Raw genomic sequence first — 27716 nt, 5'->3', positions numbered from 1 at the left:
ACCATGTGCCGACGTCTCCTCGACATTGGCCCAACGTTATACCAACCTCTTTTCAACCATGTGCCGACGTCTCCACGACGTAGGGCCAACGTTATTCCAACCCCTATCCCACCATGTGCCGACGTAGTTCCGACATTGGACCAACGTTATGCCAACCCCTATCCCACCATGTGCCGACGTCGTGGGCTGTTACGTTGCGCCATCGTCGCCAATGTGATGTTGGGCCAACGGCTTTCTTGCCGGCGGGCCAACGTTGGCTCGACAGCGACGAAATGACATTAAGCCAACATCGGGCCAACGTCCCCCCGACGTATGACCAACGTCATGTCAACCCCTATCCCACCATATGCCGACATAGGACAAACGTAATGCCAACCTCTTTTCCACCATGTGCCGACGTCTCCCTGACGTAGGACCAACGTAATGCCAACCCCTTTTACACTATGTGCCGACGTCTCCCCGACGTTGTCCTAACATAATGCCAACCCTTTTCCCACCAAGTGCCGACCCCTCCTCCACCATGTGCCAATGCTAGACCAACGTTATGCCAACCTCTTCTCCACCATTTGCCGACGTAGAAGCAACGTTATGCCAACCCGTATCCCACCATGTACCGACGTTGTACCTCCCCTTTCCAGTTCATGCCAACATCCTTCTGACATTACCAACACCAACTCAAAAACATATTCACACCAACATCAGTCGTCCGTTCATAAGAACATCGTCAAGATCATACTACATCGGACATGTACAATCATTCAAACACATGCATCACAACGTGGCAAGGAAAAGCCAAGTAGTTTAAGATTGGATTAAATAAATAAACAGAGCAAAATCCACAAAATGAAGATAGTAACAATTTCATCAAAATTAGACTGAATTTGAGAAAAGTTCATTATAGAACTCGACTTAGATCCCTCTGGAAGATATGTATAATAACAATATTGAAGCAAGAGGGACATGTTATTTAATTTCGTCATGTCTATTATCTTGTACATTTTAATCACTATCAAAACTTGATAACAACTTATTTGTCCCATTTTAATGAAAAGTTCACCATCTTGCTTCTTAGAATTTGCTCTGAATACATCCCCCTCCAAAACAAAAGAACAAGGAAAATAAACTGATTTTGTGATAAAACATACTTTATTTTATGTGTAATAAACAAACTGTTGTAAATGTGAATACAATGATTGTACATCTTTCTTTTGTATTTTCGTTTGAATTCGAAAAAAGATGTAAACATAGTTTCAAGTTCAAGGTATCTCAATGTGTCACAATATAGGCCTACTATCAATGAATGCTAGGACGACAGGAGCTGTTATAAAATGAATTGTCGCTTACACGTAACACAACATAACATACTGAAATTCATTGTACGAATATAATAAACAATCCTCACAACTTCCCGAGTAAAACAAAACGAACTTTCTGGCAGACGAACACGATTGCTTATGAAAAGATTCCTCTACATATGTACAGCACAAAAATATAAAGAAATTAATAAAGTGTCCACCATTTGCATACCAAGAACTAGGCAATTAATGTAAACAATGTTCCATAAAAATAAAAAATAAAATTCAGAGAAATTGCCAACATTTTTTATGCTTAGGCATTTCAGAGATGCTGATACATTTCGTCGCCATATCTATTGTTAACACATCTACAAACTGTTTTTTTTAGGAGGGATAGTATACATTGCTTGAATGTGTGAAGTAAAGCAATCGCTAAATGTTTATATAACAAGAGAGGAAATAGGAAAGTGAAGTAAGAAAGAGCAGAGCTTGTAAAGGGAAAAACACAAGTTTCTTCACTCTGATATACCACTTCCAATATTTCTTTAAATTGAGAAGAAGGTAGTACGAAAAACATTCAGTCACTTAGATATATGAAACATTTTTTTCTTACCTTTGAAATTCTTTATAGCATGCATTTAGTTGACACGTTATACAGGCATTCAAATCAATTACGACCTTCTTCGACTCATGGTATAGCTCTCTTTTTAAAATTGGGCCATTAGTGAAATTTCACCACAATAAATAACAAGTAAAGATGCATAGCACACTCTTTAATAACAAAAGTTATTGTTTATGTTTGTGTACAAAACATAATGCCTGCAGAGCTGGCTAGCAAGCACCGTAGCTTGCCTAAGCGGAGATCGTTCTTGATATAACATCACTAATCCTTTGGTCAATCATTCCGAGGAACTCTGAGAATTGTAAGGGTCGGGGTCCACCATTAGACGAGCAACTTGGAGAGGTTTTCAAAAAATTGTAAAAAATATAAGGAGGCATTTATTTATGAAACAATTGTTATTATGTTGCTTTAAAAGGGTCTTGATACAAGACATAAAAGTTTTAATTTCCTAAGGCAATGGACCTTTAAAGAATGGGTTAGTCGGAATCAAAATCTTGTCTAGCTTGTGGTGGTACAACTTCGACATCTGCGGCAAAAAAAAGAAGAAAGAAACCAAACAAGATTTAAAAGCAGATCATGGAAACATCACCTTGAAATAGTACGGATATTAATCAAATAGTACGGCATTCAAGGGAAGTAGTCCTGAGTGGCACATCCTCCCTAGTTTTGATGAAATTTCATGGATAGAAGTACTTTGTCATGAAAATAACTTTGTTCAAACTTTAGAGCGAATGACCCAGACGTATGGAAATTAGAAAGGAATGGATTTCTTTTATTTTTGTCTTGTTTAATTAGAATAGCATCAAACGCTCTTCTTAACAAAGGAAATATACATTTGAGGTAAAATGGCAGTAATATTCTTCAATAGAAAGAACCAATTTGTAGTATCTGTTTGCTCAGTGTTGAGATGCTTGATTGATAACAGTTTAAAGCCCCTCTTAAGTGTTGGATCCCAAAATTAGCCAAAGAATAGATGGCACAATCTCACTTAAATGGTATGATGTAAAAGAGGATGTCATTAACACCGGACACTTCTGCAAATAGAATATTGCCCTAACAAATGTGTTTGAAGTAGAATATGGATGAAAGAATACAAAATTTGCGTTTTCTGCATACAACACAAAACCCTTAGTTAGCAAGTTTGTATTCTTTCTAATTTTTAGGACAAATGTTTGAAGAAGAGTGGCATTTTCTTTCACATCATTATAACATTGAAGTGAAATGTGAAGCTCCCAATACTTTTTTTTTGTATTTATGTAAGCTCCCAATACTTGAGAGAGCTCGAGGGGCTTCAAAGTAGAAACAAAAACACAAAGCTATATCGTTAGTTGCTTATACAAGAAACAAATCAATTGACTGTGTTTTGTTTTTTGTGGCACCCTGCACTCAGAATTGTTTCCAAAAAAATACTGCTATAAGCAGTATTTCATGATTTGTTGTTGTTGAATAGTTTTGTAAGTGATCACAATGCAGTTTCTCAATATAATCAGGAAAAAGATACTAGCATCCGTTAGCAGCTATGTCCTACACAAACGTACATTAATCCAGTACATTTGTACTTTGTGTGCAGGGCACAACTATAACGAATACTAAGAAGTGGTATCCTGTCTACATGTATAACTAAATACAAAATGAATAAAATGCCAAATGACATACCCATATTTCTGAATGTTGAGGTCAATGGGGTCGTTGGGGTCGACAGTGTTCTGGAGGTTGATGGGGTCGATGTCGAAGGGGTCCTTGGTGCTGTTGATGCTGTTCTGGATGATCGAGGTAGGGGTAGCTGGATCTGAACGGGTAGAGGAATCTGGAATTTGTTGTGAAGTTGACGATATGAAATGCAGGATTTAATATTTAAATTTCAGAATTGTAGGGATTATGGGAGAAAAAAGTATTGGGATTTGGAAGAGCTATATAAAATTGAATGTATTAATAAAGAACGTCAGAATTTTAAAAATAAATAATTAGAATATTTACCTTCAGTTCAAATTATAGCAATTTAATATACATGTGCGTAAACAATAAAAACTAATTTGAAAATGAGAATAAAAATGCAGCAATAATCAAATTTGTGAATGAAAATTGTGAATGAAAATTATGGGATCGATCAGTGTTACCCCCGCCCCCAATAGTTTTTCCTATTTACTATTTGATCAAATTGAGGTTCTTGGCCAATTGCGACTTTAAATTATTGCAAATGCCAAAATGAGGGTAATTCCCACCAGCTACCTCTTTCACATCACACTCACAATCCACTAAATGTGTTGATACAAAGTTCTTGCATATTTTGGCAGACTTGGCACACTCCCTTGTAAGATTTCAGGAGGCTAGAAACATGTACTAGCGGGATATCTTAATTCACAGCCCAATCTCGTAATTTATTCCTTTTCGAACTGAATCATCATCAGCATATATGGAGCTACTACAGAGTATAGTATAGACCTACTTCTAAATCTGAAAGTATCAGAGACTATAATATCATTTAGATATGGATAAAAAGAATGATGTGTCTTCCCATTCAGCTCTATTTGATTCAATTGGTCTTTCCAACAATGCATCAGCACCTTCAACACTTGTAACACCAACAGATTCACAATCATTTGATTCATGGTCGATATTGCATATTAGGATGAACATCATCACTGTCACGGACGCTGCAACATGATGCATCAATACATCACCTAGGTCTAACTCTAAGTCAGGAACATATTAACATTTATCACGGCAAACACTCAATGCATCTGATGCCGACACTTCGGCCCCCATCATAGCCATCATAGCCATCACTCACACTTCAATTGCACGCAGCGGGTGTGCATGCTAAGCGTACGCAGAGCGATACACTCGTTTGGACAGGGAATTATCAATGATTACTTTAACAATTTCTCATGCTATTTCCCTCGCTTTGTGACGGGGAGTTCTCACACTATACAATTTATCAGTTTCACGCGACATGCTCACAAAAATAACGTTGAAAGAGAAAGAAAATCATTCATTTACCATGCAGTGTTGGTACTCCCCGGCAACTGGTCCAGACAAATGGACAGGATATGGCTGACGTACGTTGCAATTTAATTGCATGAGCACATGGGCATGCGCACGCATGCAATTTTTTTTACCCGGATGTAGCGGTACTAGGTCGTATTTGCTACGTTGGCCCAACGTCATATAGCCAACCAATATATACAAGCACTATTTATCAGTAAAGATGGAGACGATATAGACCATGGGTGTCGATCTGTCATTGATACCTATTCATCAGGGGGGGGGGGGATGATCTATTCATTCACCCCCCCCCTGAACAATAGGTATTACGTAAGATTCGACACCCATATATATAGACCAACGTTAAGCCAAGGTTGGCCCAACGTCGCGTATATTAGCCAACATATCCACCATTTCTCAGTAAAATTTGAAACGATGGACCAACTTTGAGCCAACGTTAATAGCCAAACGTCGAATAGCCAATTAACAGCCACAATTTATCAGTAATAATTGAGACGATGGACCAACGTTCAGCCAACATTGGCCCAACATCGAATGGCCAGCCAAAAGCCAACATTTAAAATTTAAAATTGAGACGATGGACCAACGTTCAGCCGACGTAAGCCCAACGTCGAAAAGCCAACCCAAAGCCACCATTTAAAAAAAAAATTGAGACGATGGACCAACATGAAGCCAACATTGGCCCAACGCCGAATAGCCAACCAATAGCCAACATTTATAAGTTAAAATTGAGACGATGGTCCAACTTTCAGCCCACATTGGCCTAACGTCGAATAGCCAACCAAACGCCAACAGTTATCAGTAATATTTGAGACAATGGACCAACGTTGAGCCAACTTTAGCCCAACGTCGAATAACCAATAGCCACCATTTATCAGTGTCTCTGGCGACAATGAGCCAACGTTAGCCCAACGTCGAATAGCCAACCAAAAGCCACCATTTATCAGTAATAAATGAGACAATAGACCAACGTTCAACCAACATTGGCCCAACGTCGAATAGCCAACCAATAGCCAACATTTATCAGTGATAATTGAGACGATGGACCAACATTTAGCCAACATTGGCCCAACGTCGAATAGCCAACCCAAAGCCACCATTTATCAGTGAAAATGGCGACAATGGACCAACATTGAACCAACAATAGCCCAACGTCGAATAGCCAACCAAAAGCCACCATTTATCAGTGAAAATGGCGACAATAGACCAACGTTCAGCCAACATTGGCCCAACGTCGAATAGCCAACCAATAGCCATCATTTATCAGTGAAAATGGCGACAATGGACCAACGTTCAGCCAACATTAGACCAACGTCGGATAGCCAACCAATAGCCACCATTTATCAGTGAAAATGGCGACAATGGACCAACGTTCAGCCAACATTGGCCCAACGTCGAATAGCCAACTAATAGCCACCATTTATCAGTGAAAATGGCGACAATGGACCAACGTTCAGCCAACATTGGCCCAACGTCGAATAGCCAACCAAAAGCCACCATTTATCAGTGAAAATGGCGACAATGAGCCAACGTTAGCCCAACGTCGAATAGCCAACCAATAGCCAATATTTATCAGTGATAATTGAGACGATGGACCAACATTTAGCCAACATTGGCCTAACGTCGAATAGCCAACCCAAAGCCACCATTTATCAGTGAAAATGGCGACAATGGACCAACATTAAACCAACAATAGCCCAACGTCGAATAGCCAACCAAAAGCCACCATTTATCAGTGAAAATGGCGACAATGGACCAACGTTCAGCCAACATTGGCCCAACGTCGAATAGCCAACCAATAGCCACCATTTATCAGTAGAAATGGCGACAATGGACCAACGTTCAGCCAACATTGGCCCAACGTCGAATAGCCAACCAATAGCCACCATTTATCAGTGAAAATGGCGACAATGGACCAACGTTCAGCCAACATTGGCCCAACGTCGAATGAGCCAACCAATAGCCACCATTTATCAGTAAAAAATGGCGACGATGGCCCAACGATTAGCCAACGTTGGCTTGCCGACTGCGACCCTGCCGACGGTGGCCGACGTTGGCCCAACGCCGTATTGTTATCTGGGTTAGGCCTTTATATAAGCTCTTTGCATTTAGGATCTTTAATCGCCTTTTCTTCTATGAACGCTAAGCTTTGCATACCAATGTTTGTCTGCTGGAGTGGCTTTGGATAAGCACAGCTCATTTGCCTATAACGGTACGTTTCGTGTATTAAGGTGGTTTGACCATGTATACTTTGGTAGTCATCGTTGGCATAGGCCTACACACATAGACATACAGTGGGACCTGTATATAAAGACCGCTCAAGCGAAGCATGAAAATTGGTCTTTACCGGGCAAGTGGTCTTCATGAACAAGTTTGTTTAGTATGTTTCATTATTCAGGGAAACAAAAAATGTGGTCTTGATGTACAAGTGGAAAGACCACTTTTCATGTATCACTTGAGCAGTCTTTATACGCAGGTTTCAATGTATGTGTATGTGTAGAAAAAGAACAGGATTGACAATTTGTAATTATATCAAATAAATATTTGTCAAGTCCTACCTTACAAAGTATATCACCTAATTTTATTTGATTGCATTTTTCTTCTCCATACAATGTACATGGGGAACATATGCATGCTACATGTATTTCTAAGTTTCTACACTTGTAAAAGTATAATGAATGCTCTATTTTTTTAAAATTTGAATTCTTTTGAATTGTATTTCAATAATCAGATGGCAAATTGCTTATTGTTGCTACATGTAGGTAGGACAACATGGAATGTATGATATATGCTTTCCGACTTTTGAAGTACAAGTATTTCTAACAGGTGGATGAAATAATTTGTTACAAGGCACTTAACAAAGGTTCATGCACTACATTTCATAATATTACAAAAAAATAGCCTACTGGTATTCTGTCATTTTCATTTGAGAATAAACAAGACTGCATCCCTCATTATTTACTCAATTTGACCATTTACTGCATTTCCTTCTAACCAAAACAATTAAAAAAAGCTCACAAAAGAATTCAAATGTATAGAAAACTAGAGCTTTCATTATAATTCAACCCTTTGCTTACAGGAGCCTAGTGGTCCCTGCATTAAGCCTATGGGACCTATACAATTCAGTAGTCAACAGGTTAAACAAGTGTAGAAATAGGATGTGTGTCCCGTCCTATGATGAAGAAAAATGCGGTCAAAGGAAAATATGTGAATTGCAGATATTTGCGGTCAGAATCGGTTCAGAGACTTCCAAAGAAGCCTTTTCAGTTGTTCAGGATACTAATTCTTTATCTCACAGCCTGTTCACACTGAAGAAAATTTACACAAATCTTGTACAAAGAAACAGCATCTACATGTAGAAAAAAATCATAGTTTGGCAATAAAACTACATGTACATGTATGAATAAATATTGGTGACAGGGTTATTACTGTACACACTTGAAAAAAAAAATTATATTTGGTTAAAAGAAACAGGTTTTCAAGAGATATCAGCTGACACAAACTGGCACTATAATATTTACTAGATCAGCTTTGATATGTCACTAGATGACAATCTAATGCCCACTGATTGTGATAAACCACCTCATTTTAAACGATACATCTACATACATGTACAATGTGACGTTCACACTATTCCTTTTTTCAGACGAGAGGAAATTTGAATAAAAATTGTATAAAAAAACGTTGCACGAAACGTTACCATATATTGAAATTAACATTTGGCATTAACACTTGGCATTAACACTGGGTAGCAACATATTATATGGCGTTCAGACTAGAAAGGGACCTGGATTCTTTATCAAATATTCTTTCAAAACAATGCTCAAATGTGTGTTTACCTACATGTATATGTTGTTTTATTGAACAATATTTTATTATACTACATTCAGATTAGAGGAATATTGTACAACTCTATGATTTTCTTGTTTGGCTATACAATGAATTTCAATAATGTGAATGGGGAGGGGTCTCTAAGGCACTGGGGTCAATGCATTCCAATCATCTATTTCATTGGTTGATAAAGCGTGGTAGGATAATGAAGAGAACTATTGTGGTTGGGGACGTTTTGTGAAAGATTAGTGGACCCATTTCTAGTGATTTCTGGTTTTAAATTAAAGGATAGTGTGAGAAGTATTAGTGATCCATATTTTCAGGAGATACTTACATGTACATGCATGATATATATTTTTTATTTTTAGATTATTTTAGATCATTTAGTAAAAGCATATCATGTACATTTGACTTTGCTTTGGACCTTGAAGAACCATCATGCATTTTATGCAGGTGTTTAGACCAGAATACAAAAGTTGAACAAGGATAAAAAAAAATGTTTTGAAAAGAACTTACATGAGGGTACAATGTAACTAAACAGACATCTTTTATTCATTTATGGAATCTACCATGTTTGTGTGAAAACTGAAAGCAAAACAACGTTAGGATTACACATTTATTTGATTTTGTATATATATCACCTAATATAATATCGGACTCCCTTTGGATTTTGTTCCAGCTTTTATTTCATGAACCAGCCTTGGTATCATCTTTAAAGTCTGTTTATACATGCTCTGTCAATTGCTGATGATAATAGTAATTTGTGAAAAGGAAACCCTTAGGCCAAGGGGGTTATCTTTCTGTATTTCCCACCGTTAAATTGCTGAAATTCATTGTACAGGTAACACCGTCGAGGTCAAAAGTTCTTGTGTTCCGGAAATTTGATTTTCAATAATATCACAACCAATATTTCTTTCCATATCAGAGAGAGGGAAATATTGCTATTAGCTCAAAGATATCAAAGTGATTATGATAATATAATTACTTTGCATATTTTAAATCATCATTTTAAGTAGGAACTTAACCTTTTTAAAACTATTAAAGGGGGTTACATATATGGGAATGCAAAGTTATATTCATAATATTGTTGGCATATTTGTATAGCAATTTCAGAACCTACATGTATGTAGTATGATAGGTGGTATGAGTAGTATGATACATATTTCTGAATGGATTTATGTTAGTGGATGTCTGTCACTAGAGCCCATCCGCATTAGTTTGACCAGGGGGGATAAGACCTCCCTGCAAGGTCACTGACAGGTGGTTATTTCATCAAATGAGTTCTCAATTAACATAAGAAAAAGAGAATCATGGGGGACCAACAGGCACCAATTAGGCATTGTTTGCTATATACATGTAGAGGGCGGGAGTAGCTACAAGTAGTGCAGTGGGGCTTTAAATGAGATAACCTTAGGGGCACCAGTTATTGACATTTTACGCAGTACCTTGAGGTCCTCTTTCGAGATAAAACTCAAATATTTCTGAAAAGCCACAAGCTCACATGCTCAAATTTCCATCCTGTTACTCATCTCTCACAGCAAAAAATACAATAGCTAAACTCGAGGGTTCAGTAACACAAAGACGTAACTCAATATTTTACCAAAATGAATATTTGATATCAAAATGTCCATAAAAATGTGGGCTTTCCAGGAAACACAAAGACTTAACTCCACCCAACACCCCATTTAAGTCGATGCATGGCTAGTGAAACATAGACTTAACTCCTTATGGCCCAAGTGCTCAGTGAAACCACTTTTTTTCCCAAAATGGCCAAACTGGAGTTACGTCTTTGTGTCACTGACCCCTTGATATGTACTTTGCCATCATGGACATACATGCATTGCATTGACAATCTACAACCGTAGGGTTGCACTGATTTGCCAAATGGGCTGGGTCGGCATGGGATGGTCCCTATTTCTCCATAGGCCTGTTTTCATCAGCTTGAGATTGCCAAATAACCCGCTATTTCAACTATCCCGATCACAAATTATCCAGTTAATTTGCGCCTTCATCAGCCCAAAGTTGCAATTAGCGAGATATTTGGTCGTGATAATCTTCCCAAGATATCTTGGGCTAGTTTGCAAAATATCCCGCTATTTGTCTGATGTGTCTTGAACAGCCTAAAGACTCGCACTATGCGTGAACGCTCAGCAAAATATCTTGAGCTTGAGTTTCAAGTTAGAGTTCGAGTCTCGAGCTGATGAGGACACAATTTGTAACTTCTGGATTATTTCCTGAATCGGAAATACATGTAGCGGGCCATTTGGTAATCTCGAGCTGATGAAAACAGGCCTCCTGTCTCTCCATTTGTTAGGGTGTATGCTTTATTATCAAGTACAACCTCGTTTCACGCTCGGTTAAGCCGCAGACAATAGAGAAGCATATCCTGTCCTCCCAAACAATATTCAGCCCTCTTTCAGGTCCCACAGTACGTGGTCCGTTTGTGAGTCACTTAGTACTGTAGCCAGGAATGTGATTTTTTGTGACAAAACGCGAAAAAAGGTGGAATCGCATATTTCTCTCAGCAGCGTTGCGTGCAGAAGGCTTGATTTGTTATTAAAGTTGGAACTCTTGATAGCGATAGACGCACAGACTCCTGTTTTGGATTTATTGGCTAATTCTATTTCAACTTCTGCTTGCTGTTTGACTGAGGCAAGTACTCAGCCTTAATACTTCCCGTTCTCAGGTAAACAAATCGTTCAAAAATGGTGGACTGATGTATTTCTATAAGTTGCATTTTGTGAAAGATTTGCTTGACTTGTGATAGATGTGGATAGTCTTGTCTACGATCTAATGAGGTATTATATGTTACAAGTTCTTCTTGCTGTTTGACTGAACCAATTACTTACTTGGTTTCTTCCAGTTCTCAGGAATATAATCTGTTGCCATAAGATGGAATCGTCCATGTAAACTTGACGCAACGTCATTTATGACTTGTTATGAAGGTTGGAACTACTGATAGTGATAGACATCGAAAGTCTTGTTTTGGGATTCAATGCGGTATGTTACAAGTTGTGCTTGCTGGTCAGGCTCACCATTTTCATACATGTAGCTAGTTAACCCTGCAGTATGTATTGTTAATTGTATAAAGCATAATTCACTTTTCTTTTTAATTCAGCCATCGCGGCTCCCTGGAGAGTCTTGAGAATCTATTTTTATTCATGACACCGGTTTCCTTGCGGCTTGCAAGTTGCAGTGCGCCCCCTGCATGTGGGTTCACCCGGTCTACTGATTATCCAACAAATTATTGATATATTCACAGTCTTCTTTACAGTCGGGTAGATATCATTATCTCTTGAGGATACTGTACATTATTTAGAATAGCGATTTATATCCGGATGTTACCAAAACACAAATACTTGAGAGCCATTTACACTGCAAACATAAACCCAGAAACGTTCTCACGTTCAAGAGTTTCATCAGAAGTAGCTGCTTCTACTACTTCTACTATACATAAACATGCCCCCCAAATCTGAATACCAAAAATAATCCTCTGAAGTGTGGCTTTTCACAAAATGTGGCAAAACTTTGTCTATTTTTTGCAGTGTAAATGATCGTTTTTAAAACATGCATGAATTATTCCATAAATTGTGCTCGAGTGACTCCCCTCACTTCTGTGCTATAGCATGCAGAGCAGAAGCAAGCCCTGCATGCACATATCTCACCAGGAATTGTGAATGCTTTTAATAATGGGAAGTAGTTGTTTCCACTTGTACATAATAGTACTTTTAAATTCTTTTCTCTTTTGTAAATGGGCCTTGAATCAGAATGTAGCCAAATACAAATATTGACAATTCATCTTATCTTTTCATGCAAACCATCATGTCAAATACCTACATGTAACATAACAGTGCCAGGGGTTGTAAGGTACTGAACAGATAAAATGTGTCTTGTAAAATACATACTTTTTGTTCCAAAAAATAATAGGCTCAAAGTTTCTAATGACAATGATGTCACTGTTATGGACCTTGTGGCAGATTAGACCTGTGCTAAACAAGTTATCCAATAAAGTCTACTTCTACTTCTACTGCTACTACTATCAAACTTTTCAGAGAAGTGAGACAAAAAAACAGTCATGATAATTTGAATAATATTTAGGTTTTTATTTGTGGTGGATTTGACCACTCTCTATGTGGACATAATTTGGGAGGAGCAATAATTAGAATCGTTTTAGAATGGAAATTATGTGGTTTGGTGTGAAGATATTTGATGTTGGTCATGATTCACTGCTGTAAGTGAATATGTGACTAAAGACTGTGTATTTATCACACTCTCAAAGATCAAAGCTAGTCCAAAACGAAACGACGTCAGCAAAACCCGTCAAAGAACCCAGTTTACAAGGTCACTTTAAGATGATTCCGAAAGAGTAAATACAGATTCCCAATTTCATCCGCTACGTCATTAGATTTGTTCATTTACCTTTCACAAATTCACAGCTTTAGAAATATTTGTCTCAATCCTATGTAAAGACAGGAGTCTGTTTCCACAAAACACCTAACTCCAGAGAGGACTATCCTTTCTATTTCTTTCTCTTTGTTGTACCACTTTCTCCTTCTTTCTATCCACTTCCATTTGTTGTTATGATTTTTAATTTTCTCTTTTACTCCCTCAATGTCATGCTCACTTATTCTCTTTTTAGTTAAATTCTCTCTTCTGATCTCTTCTCACATACCCTATTTTTCTCCGTCTATTCCCAAAAAATACATTACTTTACAAAGGGTGTCACTGTTAACAATTTCGTTGTTAAATGTATATGCTCCGGCAACATTTAATGTAGGGTTGGGTTAACATCATTTTCGGCTAATGTTAGGATTGTTACTAGTAAGGAATACCGGTAGTGCAGGGTCCAGAGGTAGAATTAAGTTACATGTAGGTTGGTTTTTAGAAATAGTCAAGAAAGCACGTGTCGCACAATTTTAACCAGCCATGATCTCATAAAGGAATTGTGATGTGGGAACACGCCTGCTTCCTAAATAAAGATGTTTGAGAAGATAACAAAAAGGAACGAGGTGCTACTCGTGTTTGAGACCCGCCCGGCCAAAGTACGATGCCCGCCCTTTGCCCCGTTGCTGTTTGCTTTTGGTAACGCCATAGCGGCCATACCCATCCCGCAGTCTCTATAGACTGTTCACACATAGCCGTTTTAATTATACCTTCAATGCCATGCACAAGATAATATAACAAAAGATGGATGGAAATAGAAGTGGGGAATTTGCATCGTCTCATGTCTTCCCCGCCCTTTGAACTTGTGTTCAGCTTGAATGCATGCGTTTCGATTAATTAAGTTTTGGATATTGAACACATAACATGTTTCTGAATATTGAATGCATTGCAAACGACAAATTAGCATGTAATGTTAAGGGTAGATAAAGTAGAGAGAGAGGGAGAGAGGCAGAAAGAGAGAGAGAGAGAGAGAGAGAGAGAGAGAGGGAGGGATGGAGAGAGATAGAGAGAGAGAGAGAGAGAGAAGGAAGGACATCTGCTCTATGAGGGAACTAAACCCATGTATTTCACCTTGTTAACACTTCTAAAACTTTGGAGTGGGCATGTACCGATGAATGAAACCACTTTAAAAAAAACTTTGTGATGAAATAGGCAGTACAGGAAAAATATCAAAAATTAATATCAAGGCGACCTGTCCTTGCTTTAAACTATTCCAAACAAGAAACTATGAATCAATTATTAATACCTGGCCTATTTAAGATGTGGATGTGCTATGGAAAAAAACAAATCAAAATTGTAGACAGGAGAATGTGGGAACTTTTAGGTCGAAGTTATTGACCTTGGTCGATCTATAGAAATGTTTTGATTGCATTTCATACAAGAATGTCATCGTTTCAATGCAATTTTCCCCTCCATTTGAGTCTAATGTGAATGGAGTCAAAAAGAGAGATGTTTACTTTATAATGTAGGATGTGGTCTTTCTATCGTTTGTTTGAACAGGCTACCAACAATTTCCATGACGTCTTTAAAGAATTGTAGAATAAGGAATTTTCAGATGGAAGAAACATATTTTGATAGATTTCTTAGTTTTGTACACAAAAAATGGTACATCATAAGGATTGATAATACATGTATATACATGTATGTTTAACAACTAAATTATTCATACCCTTGTAAATTTGATGTGTTTTTTTTGTAACTCAAGAATTAAAGTTGGACTGGTTGAATTACTGCCTTAATTGAATACTTTACAATGTAAGCATTAATAAATATGTCACATTCTCGAGAAACAATAGTAGGGTAAATCAACAACTTTGTCAGGGTATGAATGATAATAGTTGTAAACTGTATACACTGATTTAATAGCAAGGATGTTCATTTTTGTACGTCGAACAAGCCATATGCTTGCCCAATCTGGCAACAAGAAATAACATTAAATTGGTAAATTCTTCCCATTGAAATACAAACCTATTCACAGAGGAATTGCATGATTCATGAATATAGCCAAAAATGTATAAATCTGAAAACACAAATAAAAATAAACAATTAATTACAATGAAAACGAAAATACCCCATTGTCGGATACAGCTGTAACCAAATTGGATTTGATGAATTATATTTGACAAGTTGAGCATGATTGAAAACCATTCCTAATCTTCCGTATAAAGAGTCAGTGTACTTTCTGTAGGTAATGATGTACAGGTACTGTGTATAGAGTACAATTGAAAACAAGATGAGGAAGTAGATGCTGTCTAATTGGGTTAGCAATTTTAGTTTTGGATAGAATTCCATTGTCATCTTTCTGGAAAACAACTTCAGGGCATGTAATTGATCTTCATCTTTATGAAGAGAATGCTATGTATGGATAAATCCATTAGTGAAGATGGGAAAGGAAGGGAGGAAAGGAGAGAGAGAAAGAGAGGGAGAGAGAAGGGGGAGAATCTAGAAATAGGGAGGAAGAAATGGATAGCATGTGAGATAACAGTTTCAAGAGACATAGTGGGGAAGAGGGGCGTTTTGAAGAAGAATAGATAAAAAGAAATAGACAGTGATGAAGATAGAAAGAGAGACAGAGACAGAGAGAAAATGAGAGCAAGAGAGAGAGAGAGAGAGAGAGAGATAAAGAGCAAGATACAGACAGAGAGACAGACAGAGAGAAAAAGAGAAAAAGAGAGAGAGAGAGAGAGAGAGAGAGAGAGAGAGAGAGAGAGGAGGAAGAAAGGAAGGAATGGATAGTGTATGAGAGAAAGAAAGTGTTCAGAGAGAGAGTGTGGAAGAGAAGAGAGGTGGAGAGAGGGGTGTTTGGAAGAAGAATAAATTAAGATAGACAGAGAGAGAGAGAGAGAGAGAGGTAGAGGGAAGGGGGGGATTAAGCAGAATGTTAATTATGAGAGTTGCAAAGCATGCAGGTAGATAGAGGATAACATATTAACACTGTAACATCTTAAGACTTTCACATCTTCCCCTGATCTGCCACATTTGAGTACAGTCTATCTTGGACAAATTTAAGGAAATGATGTTGCTGGCTCCTCACAATCGAGGCTAAACACTGTCCCTTCAGAGCCTTTTTAGCTCCAGAGAAAATACATATGTAATCCCCCACATTAAAGTCCATAAAGGTATACCAATTTGAATGTAAGATGTATTTGCTACCTCGCTGATGGCACTTTTAGTTTCCTTCAGAATGTTTCTGAGAAATAATTTGAAAAGTGACTACCGTATGTACCTTATTGTTTTCAGAAGTATCCAGTATTTATACAGTGAAACCTGCCTATACAGACCACTCAAGGGAGATGAGAGAAGTGGTCTGCATAGGCAGGTGGTCTTTATGTACAGGTTCCTTTAGTATATGTTTCAATGAGAAACCCTGTTCAAGGGAAACAAAAAATGTGATCTTTGTAGACAGGTGGTCTTTCTATTCAGGTTATCACTATAAAAGCAAGTTTGACTTTATATACCCTTTAACAGTTTCAGCATATGTTTATGTTAAATATTGCTGTGCAGGTTGATCAACAATGCCATAAATCTTGCTAAATATTTTGGCACCCAACTTTTTTTGGACAATACTTTTTTGTCACCTTTTGTCGTAGATTAGCTAGTAAAGCGAAATTGAACAAATTGGCAACAAGCGCCATCGCAAGTCATCAATAAACTTGATTGGAAGTTATGCAGGGATTAGCACCAATCACCTCTTTGGAATTTTTGGAATGTCAGAGAAATCGTAATATTTATGAATTATGTCACCACAACAATGCACCATTTGGCGCGAAAGACATCTTGTTCAGTCAGGCATATAATGAAGTATTTCCTGAAAAGTGGTGAATTATATTATAAGGCATGAAAGAGAAAGTTGATTTCCGGTAAATTTGTCAAATTTCTGGATATTCCTACCTACACATACACATGTAGTACATGTAGGACTCCATGTATATATGGAATAAATAATGTAAATCTCCTGAAGGGAATCCTCATGCAAAATTCGATTTGGAATAGTATAAGACTTTTGACCACATTTTGATGCAATTAATTAGTTTCATTTTGATTGCCCCTTAAATTTACTGTACACATTTTTTCTGTTATATTTCTTGATCAACCTTCCCTTAAGCTATTTCTTTTTAATATCTTGTTTATATATTTGTTCACAATGCACCATCATGACAAGTACCATTTATTGAACTTTATCTTTAACAATGCTTAGTATTAATTCTATTCAAACCTCAGTCAAGAAGGAATGGGAAATATGCCAGTCGCCATGCCAACTCGTAAAGATCAAACAGAAAGAAATTGACCTAATGAATTGAGCGAGAATTGCTGAGCAAATAGAACAAGAAGGGGCCCGATTATGCCAAGATAAACGGCTTTCGATATTGATACGACTCACAGCACTGTTTGGGATAGGACCCTCTATAGAAATCTCTAATAAAAGACAAACAATAATTCAGGCATACATGCAATTCCTTAATCTATTCTGTTTGGTTTCAAAGGCGAGGAAAGAGGCTAACTAAAGGGGCAGGGAAGAGAGTGTTCCCCTTAGGGCTTAGTATACATTGAGGAGAGGGCGGGGGAGGAGTTACATGTACATGGTTCTGGACCCCCTTTATATTTCTTGTAATATGTCTTCCTCTATAGGACGGTTTGGACCCCACACCTCCTTTTTTACTATTCACTTCTTTTTCCTTTTACTTGTCAAATATTTTAATGGATTTAGACTCCCCATTTTAGGTGTTGCACCCCCTTTTTTTTCTCTGCGCTCCTTGGAGATTTTGGGATGTGAAGTCGACACTCAAACTTATGATGATACTTTAATCTTTGCTTTTCAGAATTTAGAGGGAATTTCACCCCCTCCTTCTCCCCCCCCCCCCCCCCTCAAACTTCACATTTCCTGTAAGAATTCTAATGGAATACGGAACCAAAACCCCTCCCTTTGTACAAAGCCCTGGAGCCACCTCTATCTATCTACATCTCTTTCAATAGATACATGCCACCTGACCGTGAACAAAAAACTTCATGAATTGTTATGAAATACCTTGATACGGTACATTTATTATCCAATATAATATACGTTTTATACTACGGTTTACACATGATGAAGCAGTGCTTTGGAATGGCACTGCATTGTAAAGGCTGTATTGTGTAGAGATGCATGTGACCTATTAGCCTGCCAAGATACAAGTTTGTCACCCGGTCCGTTCATACTACAATTGTACACCACGCTAAAACGTAATTACACCTGAATGTGATAAAAATTTGACAACAATGGTTTTTGTTTCCCAACCAGTTTCTTACAAAGGTAAAAAAAAGAAGTTTTTATTCATAACTATAATATACTGTACACTGTTTTACTTTTTTGTTATGTTCTTCCTTACACTATACCTCTCTGACAAGGTAATGATGTTAAATACAAATAAACAAAAATAGCTTTAAAAGCTTTGAATACTGTTGGATATTGGCAAACTTAATACAAGTGGAAAGGTTGGGACCATAATCCAAGAAAGAATTATACAATTTTTAATCGGTTTGAAAAAAATTGCAATCACAAATATGATTAACCCTTTCTCTGGTTTGGTTGATGAATGGAACAAACTGTGGGTTGCCGCAGTCAAGTGTTGTCATACTCACAATATGTAATATACTTCTGAACAGTTTGGCAGTACAGGAATTCTGATTGTTTTTTGAGCAACTGTAAGAAACTGAGGGAACACAATTCAGAGATGTAAATTGAAGATTTAGACCACCTTCTAAAGATAGATAGATGTGCATGTATATTGCGCACATCACATCAAAGGCAGAAGTTTTAATTTACATGTAGCCTCCAAAAGCTTTAACCTCTAAATACAAAAAAACTGGAAAAGTATAAACAAAAATGAAGATGAGCATAACACAGGGAAGAGATAACATCAACTGTGTCCTTACTTTATGTTTTGTGTGAACGCGCTGGCAAAGTTTGCGTTCTTTTGAAACGTTCTATTGAGACGTCATAGTCCAAGGTTCAATGCTCTTCTTTAGATGTGGGTCGGCGGACGGTGTGGTATGGACAGACCTATTAGCATTACATTGGAAGGTGTGTGCTTGTACTGATTGCCTCAGTCTGTGTACGTAACATGCTACTGAGCACTGCAAAATCCTACGACGTGATGCACTGACGTGAGAATTGTGTTTTGGAATAGTTAAGCAGTTTTGGTCGAGTTGACGACACTACTGGTACGGGCGTGAAGGTTACTGTATAGTGTTGGATAATCATTAACTGAAGTGGTTATTAGTAACTGGAACACTTCTGTTTTGACTCTTGATATATGTATAGGAGTTTGCTGACTGCTATCCTTAACATTTCTGTGCAACTTTGGAAGTTAGACACTGTAACTGCATTTTGGATTAGTTCAGAAGTTTTGGTAGAGTTGCATGGTGACACTACTGGTAAGGGCTTGTGGACTGAAGTGGTAATTTGTGACTTTAAAATTCCACCATTTGGGTCTGAATATGTTCATTTATTAATCATTGCTTACTGCTATCCTTAAATATTCTTTTCAACTTTGGAAGTTATAACACAGTAACTGTGTTTTTGGAATTGTTCAGAAGTTTTGGTCGAGTTGATGACACTACTGGTACAGGCTTTTGGACTCCTCTGTAATGTTGGATAATCATTAACTGAAGTGGTAGCTTTGGACTTTAAATCCTTCCATTTTGACTCTGGAATTTGTGGTTTGCTGACTGTTATCCTTAAACCTTCTTTTCAACTTTGGAAGTTAGACACAGTAATTGCTTTTTTGAATAGTTTAGAATTTTTGCTGCTTTGATTCTCGGTATAGGCTCGTTGACTACTGTTTAATGTCCCATATCCATAATCTGTAGCAGTAAACTTGTGATTAGAAAGCCCTTCTTACTTTTTTTCTTAACTGTCTTTATTCTCTGGGTTTGTACATACATTTTTGTTATCCTGAAATGTGCCGTTGTTACTTTAAAAGTTTATACATTGTGTTGCAAATTTGCAAAATTTCAGAAGTTACTTTTTTGTAACTAGAATACATTTATTCGCTCCATGATTAAAGATTGAAATCATTAACTGCAGCAGGAACTTGTGATTCTGAAGATTTTTTTAATTTTTTTTGTGGATACATTCATAGTTATTACACTGTCATTAAACTTGGGAAGTGATATTATTTTGTTGCAAAACATCCAGAAACTATTTATTAGTATATTCTATCACATTCACATGCTCGTAAATTACAGTTCATAAAGCTGTTTAATTTCTAGTAGTGCCCTATTAGTCTGCATGGACATCTGGTGTTTATCACTTCTCCAGTACAGTAACTGAAAATTCTTAACCCAGTTTTTATGGCTTCTACAATTTATGGATATTTTTATGATCTATTTTATTGATCTCCTTGTTTGAATTTCACATATTAATGATGGATAAAAGCTATTGCACCCATATTTGAGCGGTCCATCCAATTTAATATTGACAAAGTCCCCTATTTATTAGGGCCCACATGTACATGTAAGTATCCTGACTCCCAGGCTGATAGTGATAATAAATATGATCCAAGTCTCTGTGTACACATATCTAAAGCATGTATGTTTTCCTTTTGTAACATTTTGTTGTTTATTCATGAGGCTTATTTTGAAATAATATTCTTTTTAGTGTACATACGATTGTTTTTCCCTTGATATCAATTTATATGTATTAACACTATCTTTATGAATTGTATCTCACTCAAAAAGGGAGTTAAAGTTTAAACTTTGAAGCCTCAAGTGTTATGATCCCTCTCTGATACATTAATCAGTTTTTATCTGTGTTTCGCTTGCGGAATAAAGTTTACTTTGCAGTTCAGGAGTATATATTGTTTGTTCCTATGATAATTTATTGCAGGGAAACTATGCTAAGTATTTTATTACACAGTCGATTGACTAACTCCCTCTTGATTTTATATTTATGTCTTTTCTACAGGTGTTGTAAACTTGGCAGATTGAGAGAATAAGAGGCTGATTAAGCGACGAGAGACGGCACAATGCCGATTCCTACCGGGAGACAGAACCCATATGCACTGGAGCCAGCATACGGGCACCATGGTGCACACCACCCACAGTAAGAATAATAATAATAATAATTTGTTATTATAACTTCAATTTATTTAGCGCACAATAATTAACACTTCATTCTCTATGCGCTGTACATTAAAAGAGCAAGCTTTACAATCTACATCAACATGTATAAGAGGACCATTAAAACCACTACATGCACACCAATACATCAAATCAAGAATTGTTGCTCTAATGTAAAAAAAGGTGTGTCTTTCATGCTGTATTCATGATCGTCATGTGCAGAGAATTCCACAGAGCTGGAGCCAAAACCACAAAGGATTGGTCTCCATAGAATATGAAATCTTTTTGAAAACCTGCTAGAAATAGAGCAGTGCATTAAATTGAATCAAATTTTGGCGGGCATTGAATATGTTGAAAAGAATCAAATCAATGTAGGGATCCTCAAATAAATCCCAAAGTTGAAACTAAAAATGAACTAGTTTAGGTTTTGGTTTCTGTCTTTGGATTTTTTAAAAGATCAGTTATTAGTTATTGATTATTTCTATAGTACCAAAACAATATTGTTGTAGCCCTACTTTTTTGATCAACAGCGATAACAATAATGGATTTGTGTGGTTAGTTATCTTTTACTCAAATGTAATGACTATAATACAATGTTATAACACTGATAATAATGGTCTTGATTTATATGGCGCTTCATACGATATACTGTCTCTAAAAGTATTACATATATTATTACCCCCATCATCAGAATCATTCATGTACAACGTGCATCATCTCCATTCCCTGTAGAGTATTCCTACTATATGGACACCCTGAGAATATTATGCAACTATTAAACACAAAGGCTACTAGGTCTTTATATCTCTTCAGGGTATGGATTGGCAAATGTAGATTAATGCCTTCCACAAGGACACTGGTGCCGTGTCGAGAGTCAAATGCACAACCTTTGCTTTCCAACTAACTACGACGCTTCAGATAATGCACTTTTGCTCCTTTTTGTTTCATTAAATGATTCTGTTCTACTTATCACCAATAAATGAATCAATACAGTGTGCGATCAGTCATTCCTAATGTATCTTGTCTTGTTACAGAGCAATGAACGGTCACGGAGACAGAGGTCAGATACCCAATGGCTACCCTACTGGTCCTGGGCGCCAGAATGGCATTTCACAAGAGGGGCCTTCCAGGGGATCAAATAATAACAATCACAAAAGTCATTACGGTAAGTTTTTCAAATTGATTCTTTTCTTTCAACCGCATCGTCATTATTTAACATCTGTATTTCAACATGCTTTGGGTTTGGACAATAGACCAGTTTGCTATCATATTCAAAATGTATGCATACTTTTTAAAGAAAGGTTGGTCTTGACAACCTGAAAACATGCCAGAGGTTTGACCGAAATAGCAACAAGAAATGTATGCAGAACGCATTGTAGTTCATAGGTCATTCATTCAAAGTGACTGTTTCATCAAGGGAAAGAACTATTTTAAATTTAATGCATTTACTATACATGTCAATTTGAATTTTCAACATTATTAATTAAATGGATTAGAGTGTTTCAGACTAAGTTTTGGGCTATTGTCTGCTTTCTGGCTAGTTCTTGCTTCACATTATACAGAATGTTTCAGGTTTCAACAAGTTTAGGTCACCTTTCTTTCTAAATGAGTAAGACCAGTTCCTAACATTTCTTTGTTCATGTGTATAATTTCTGTGAACCTTCCGTTTTTCTTCAGGGGTGTACGGAGACCCCAGGCATACAGCAGAGATGAGCAGAGACCCAAGGCATACAGCAGAGCAGATGGGCAGAGACCCAAGGAGGCCTGCCTCGTACCCCAACGGTCACCCTCCACCAGAGCATGATCCCTCCAGGAGGCCCGTGTCCTACCAGCAGCAGCCACACCCCGAACCCCAGCCCCACCCTCATGGGCACCACCACCACCAGCCACACCCCCAGCAGCAGCCACACCCCCAGCAACAGGCCCACCCACACCCACAGCAGCAGGCCCATCAACCCTCCCATCATCAGCCACAGCCGCAGCAGAGAGCCAACCGGTTCCCTGTCGAGGTGAGACATGATTGATTCCTAGATTTTAGGATGGATTTGCCCCACACTCACATCAACACCCACACCCACACCTACTGAGAGATCCCGGAGTGCTCAGTGTTATTTCCTTGACAAAAATATTTATCACGGATAAATATATTATTTTTATTTGTTGTTGTAGCCCGTGAATAGGCCCCCTAAATCTCACTCGCATTAACAACCACACCCACACCCACACAGAGCCTGGAATGGTATAGTGGAGTTTCCATGGAAATATAATTACCTGGGGAAATATTTTTTTTTTTTTTGGTAGGTTCCTAGCTCCTGCCTCTCCTCACACACCACACCCACAACCACACTATCTCTCACACACTATTAAAGAGAGTCTGAAGTAGTCTAGTAAAATTCCTGCTGTATGATAGTTACCAGGGGAAAACACAAAGTATTGATTTTGTTCCTAGCTCCTCCCTTGTACCCTCTCACACACGCTTAGAGAGCCTGGAGCAATATATTTCCTACAATAAAGTTATATTTTATTTTAGTTCAGAGCCTCAAAAGTTGTACAACACAGGAAATGTATTATGTTGGTTGTAAGGCTTTAAACAAAAATCCATACCAGTCCTATCTTACTCAGGAATTTATTGAGCTTCAGTATATATCTACATATAGATACCAAAGCGAAACAAGAAATTTAACTTCTTCCAGTGAGTTTATGGCTACAGTTCACATTATCTGCTACTAGGTTCTGGACCAAAATATTCCTTCTCTTATTCTCCAGTCCAGGATCTCTGTACATTTCCAGTCAATAAAAAGGAATCTTGGATCTCTATTGGCTCTAGATATTGCTAAAATGTCAATTGTGTAATGTAGCGTCTATATTTATTCAAGAGAGATAAACAAATCCTGAGACTTGATTAAGTAATAATCAAAATGTCATTGTTTTTTCATTCGTCACAGCATCTTTACTGAAATGTCTGTTTTGTAATGTAGCGTCAATACTTATTCAAGAGAGATAAAAGTATTTCTGAGACTTGAATAGAAAAAAACATTGTTTTTTTCATTCTTCACAGCATCTCTACACATTCGCCATGGATAAGAAAGAGGGCGTGGTTTCAGTGGAAGACGGTATCCGCAAGCTGAGATTACTGGATGCTAAGGGCAAGATCTGGTCCCAAGATGTCAGACTGATGGTCACTGATAAAGAAGTGGTACTCATGGATGAATATACTCAGGTAAGTTGAACTCCTTGGGTGGTGTTTCACAAAGATCTCAAGTCGAACTTGACTCCAAGTTGGACTTAAACATTATGGATAGCCATTTGTAATTCTAAAATGAAATATATTAAAAAGAAAAAATTGAAGTATTTTACACTTTTCATAAATTCCACACCAAGAATATCAAATCTATTTGATAATAAAAAAAGGAATGATTTGAATCAACATTTTATGCCTTTTGAAATAATTTTTACAAAATGTTTTCAAAGATGCTAACGGCTTTCCGTGATTGTTCAGTCCAACTTAGAGATAAGTTTAACTTTGTGAAACACCCCCTCGTTTGTGTTTTTAATTAAATGGAGATGGTAGTCAGTTCTCATGTGCAGTAGGTCATAATTGACTGGCACAAGACTTGGTGAAAATACCATGAATGGGTGTACAAGTATCGCACAGCAAACCTGTGGGCCGTGGTCCCATCAAGAAATACCCCCTATTCTCTCAGAGAGTCTGTGGATTAGGGATTTAAAATCGGGGGGGGGGGGGGGGGGGGAGAGAGGGTGGAAATGCAAAGCATTGCATAATGCCTGTTGGTAATTAAACTGAACGCTAATTCTGGTGATAGATAACACCTGATATGTGGTAAACACCCGAATGGTGTCAAATTACCCATGAGAGCCCACTATTATCCGTCTTTAATATTTTGGGGTTGTAGTACTTTTACTCATAATTTTTGATGCCATTGTTATTTGTCTTGTTTATAATAATAATTATAATTGCTTATATAGCGCCTAAAACTTACTTATCAGAAGTCTCCAAGCGCTCTACAATAATGCAGCATAATTACCCTGGCTTTAGCAGTGCAGCTGTTACGCATGCTGCGTTTCAAGGAATAAATTTCTACCTACCGGTAATCTGGTTTTAAATTGAACTTTGAAACAAAATGAGATAACTGAACCAGAACACTAAGGAACGAAAATAGGTTAAGCGAGGATCTCATACATGTTTACATTTTTTGGTAAAGTCTCGTACACCTTGATGTGATTCCCTTCTTGCATATATATGCTTTCTCTCATGAGCACAATGATATACATGTAATTCAATGTCATGTATTTCCTTCTTGCAGGAAACGTTAGAGGTGTTCCCATTGCAGGACATTGGAGCAATCTCGGCCGAGCTGAAGCAGTGCAACTACGACAGTCTACTGGTCATCAATGTGAGATATAGCAACAAGCGAATCCCAGAGATGATGATGTTCCAGTGCGAACAGATCCCGGTAAGTACATGTTGGATACAGGAACCCAGATAACCCCAGTTCAGACCAGAAGCAAAAATACATATTGAAACTATAGCTACACGCTATAATACAACATTTAAAAATGTTAGGTATAGCAGCGAAAGGACCCCATAGGTAATGATGTTTCAGTGTGAATAGATCACTGTAAAAACATGAGTAGTAAAGGATCTTGCATGCCTCTTGTTCAGACAGTGATATCTTGTTGTTTTTTTATGATGGAGGTGGAGCTATTTTACATTCTACAGAGTATTTTTCGTATTTCTGTTAGGGCTGGACACTTACATTACAAGCCCCTGTTAAAAGTTGGCCTCCAAAGTCTCACTCAAAATCCCCAAATCTCATCATTTAAGAAGGGCAAATGAATATACCCCCCCCCCTCCCAGGTATGACCCCCTTCTATAACTTATTGAGGACTGTGGTTTATAGGCAATAAATAAGACATCAATTCAAGTGTTGTTGTTTTTTCACATGACTGTCTTCGCTAAGGGTTGCAGAGCAGTAACAAGTGGCGCATGCACACAACTTATCCCAACACTGAAAAAGCTGTTTATTTATGGGTTTGTCCAGTAATGTAAATATGAGTTTAACAAAAACATGGTTTTTGAAATTGTTTTTTTCTGTAGTGTAAATGAACCTATAACATTTATCTCTTCAGCATATACATGTAGGTCTACATTTATCATGATAAAATGGAAGAGATAAGAGTTCACAATTGACAAAAACCCTATTGTCTTGGTAGATAATGTAGGCAAAAGTTGAGCCTCTAAAGCTTATCACACCGATCAATGAGAACAGGGGTCGTTTTTTATTGAGACATGTATACATGTCCTCGGTAAAGCTTACCTGCAATCATGAGGTTTCAAAATAAATGAGACTAACGTAAGCATTATTATGTAGGCAATGCCAGACATTTTCCAACAAATATTTAAAAGGTTGCAGTAAATTGCTATCTATACCACTTCAGCAATTGCTCTTTTCCCCGCTCTGCACAGTAGCCCATTTTCCGGACATGCATTTCTGCACAAAATAATAGGCACTTGTTGATTGGAGGATTGCTTTATGTAACGCAACAGATTTGAACGAAAAATCCCTATTCATGGTCTGTATAGATAATTCTTACACTGCAAACAGATACAAAGAAGCTTTAAGTCTTTGCATATCAATCTCATGATGAATACATTGTGGCACATGGAGGTTATTTGTGTGGCATGTAAAGAGTTAAAGAGAATGTTCAGTGCTCCTAATTTGTGAAATACACTTTGTAGAATAATACTGAAATGGTGATTATGCAGTAACAAAAACAGCAATAGTGTTTTGGCAGTTTCCTGGAATCGTCAACACGACTTTCAAAATGACTCACTCTGGTGGAAAATGTTAAGCTAAGTAAAATACTTGATACAGGGACAATTGGTACATGGTACTTTGCAAACAAGGAGCAATTAAATCTGAAGGTACTTATAGCAATTCTTGAAAAATCCAGACAGTTCATGGGCCATGACAAGAATAACACTGCTCACACATTTTTTTTTGTAATACCAGAATTTCAACATTGTATTACAGATACTATGCATTGTAATAGTGTTATGACATCAGTAGGCAAGTGTTTGGGAGTGCCTTTTGACAGTCCATTTTATGGTGTGCTTCAGTGCATATTTGAGCATGTAAAATTTACACAATTCAGGTGCATGTTCACCATGTACATAAACATTTACATACATGTACATGTACATTCATATACATGTAAATGTACATTCATAAAACATATAAATGTACATTCATGTAAATGTACATTCATAAACATGTAAATGTACATTCATAAACATGTAAATATACATTCATGTAAATGTACATTCATATACATGTAAATGTACATTCATGTAAATGTACATTCATATACATGTAAATGTACATTCATAAACATGT

At 37.3% G+C, this 27716-nt stretch overlaps 1 protein-coding gene and 1 long non-coding RNA gene across 7 annotated transcripts in view; one reads left to right on the top strand and one right to left on the bottom strand.

The window, feature by feature from the left end:
* LOC115927392 (epidermal growth factor receptor kinase substrate 8-like) overlaps window positions 1-27716 on the top strand; it is a 77881-nt gene that overhangs the window by 26784 nt on the left and 23381 nt on the right. For 5 of the 6 annotated variants that reach the window (XM_030993188.1, XM_030993184.1, XM_030993187.1 and 2 more), the window contains exons 3-7: window positions 21143-21280; window positions 22332-22462; window positions 22975-23306; window positions 24356-24517; window positions 25623-25772. In XM_030993188.1, the coding sequence (XP_030849048.1) occupies window positions 21204-21280; window positions 22332-22462; window positions 22975-23306; window positions 24356-24517; window positions 25623-25772 (852 nt within the window). In that variant the 5' untranslated portion in view covers window positions 21143-21203. Of the gene's footprint in view, window positions 1-19782; window positions 19800-21142; window positions 21281-22331; window positions 22463-22974; window positions 23307-24355; window positions 24518-25622; window positions 25773-27716 lie in introns of those variants that run through there. The other variant, XM_030993186.1, reaches the window with a different exon arrangement.
* LOC115927394 lies at window positions 1128-4981 on the bottom strand. Its single transcript, XR_004065609.1, has 3 exons — window positions 4918-4981; window positions 3574-3724; window positions 1128-2443 (listed from the first exon to the last, which is right to left on the bottom strand). It is a non-coding gene; the product is annotated as an uncharacterized LOC115927394 (long non-coding RNA).

Source organism: Strongylocentrotus purpuratus, unplaced genomic scaffold (genome assembly GCF_000002235.5).
Source record: "Strongylocentrotus purpuratus isolate Spur 01 unplaced genomic scaffold, Spur_5.0 spur5_scaffold_20, whole genome shotgun sequence".
Classification (NCBI taxonomy): domain Eukaryota; kingdom Metazoa; phylum Echinodermata; class Echinoidea; order Camarodonta; family Strongylocentrotidae; genus Strongylocentrotus; species Strongylocentrotus purpuratus.
Note: the sequence above shows the minus strand (reverse complement) of the source record. Positions and strands in the feature narration are given on the sequence as shown.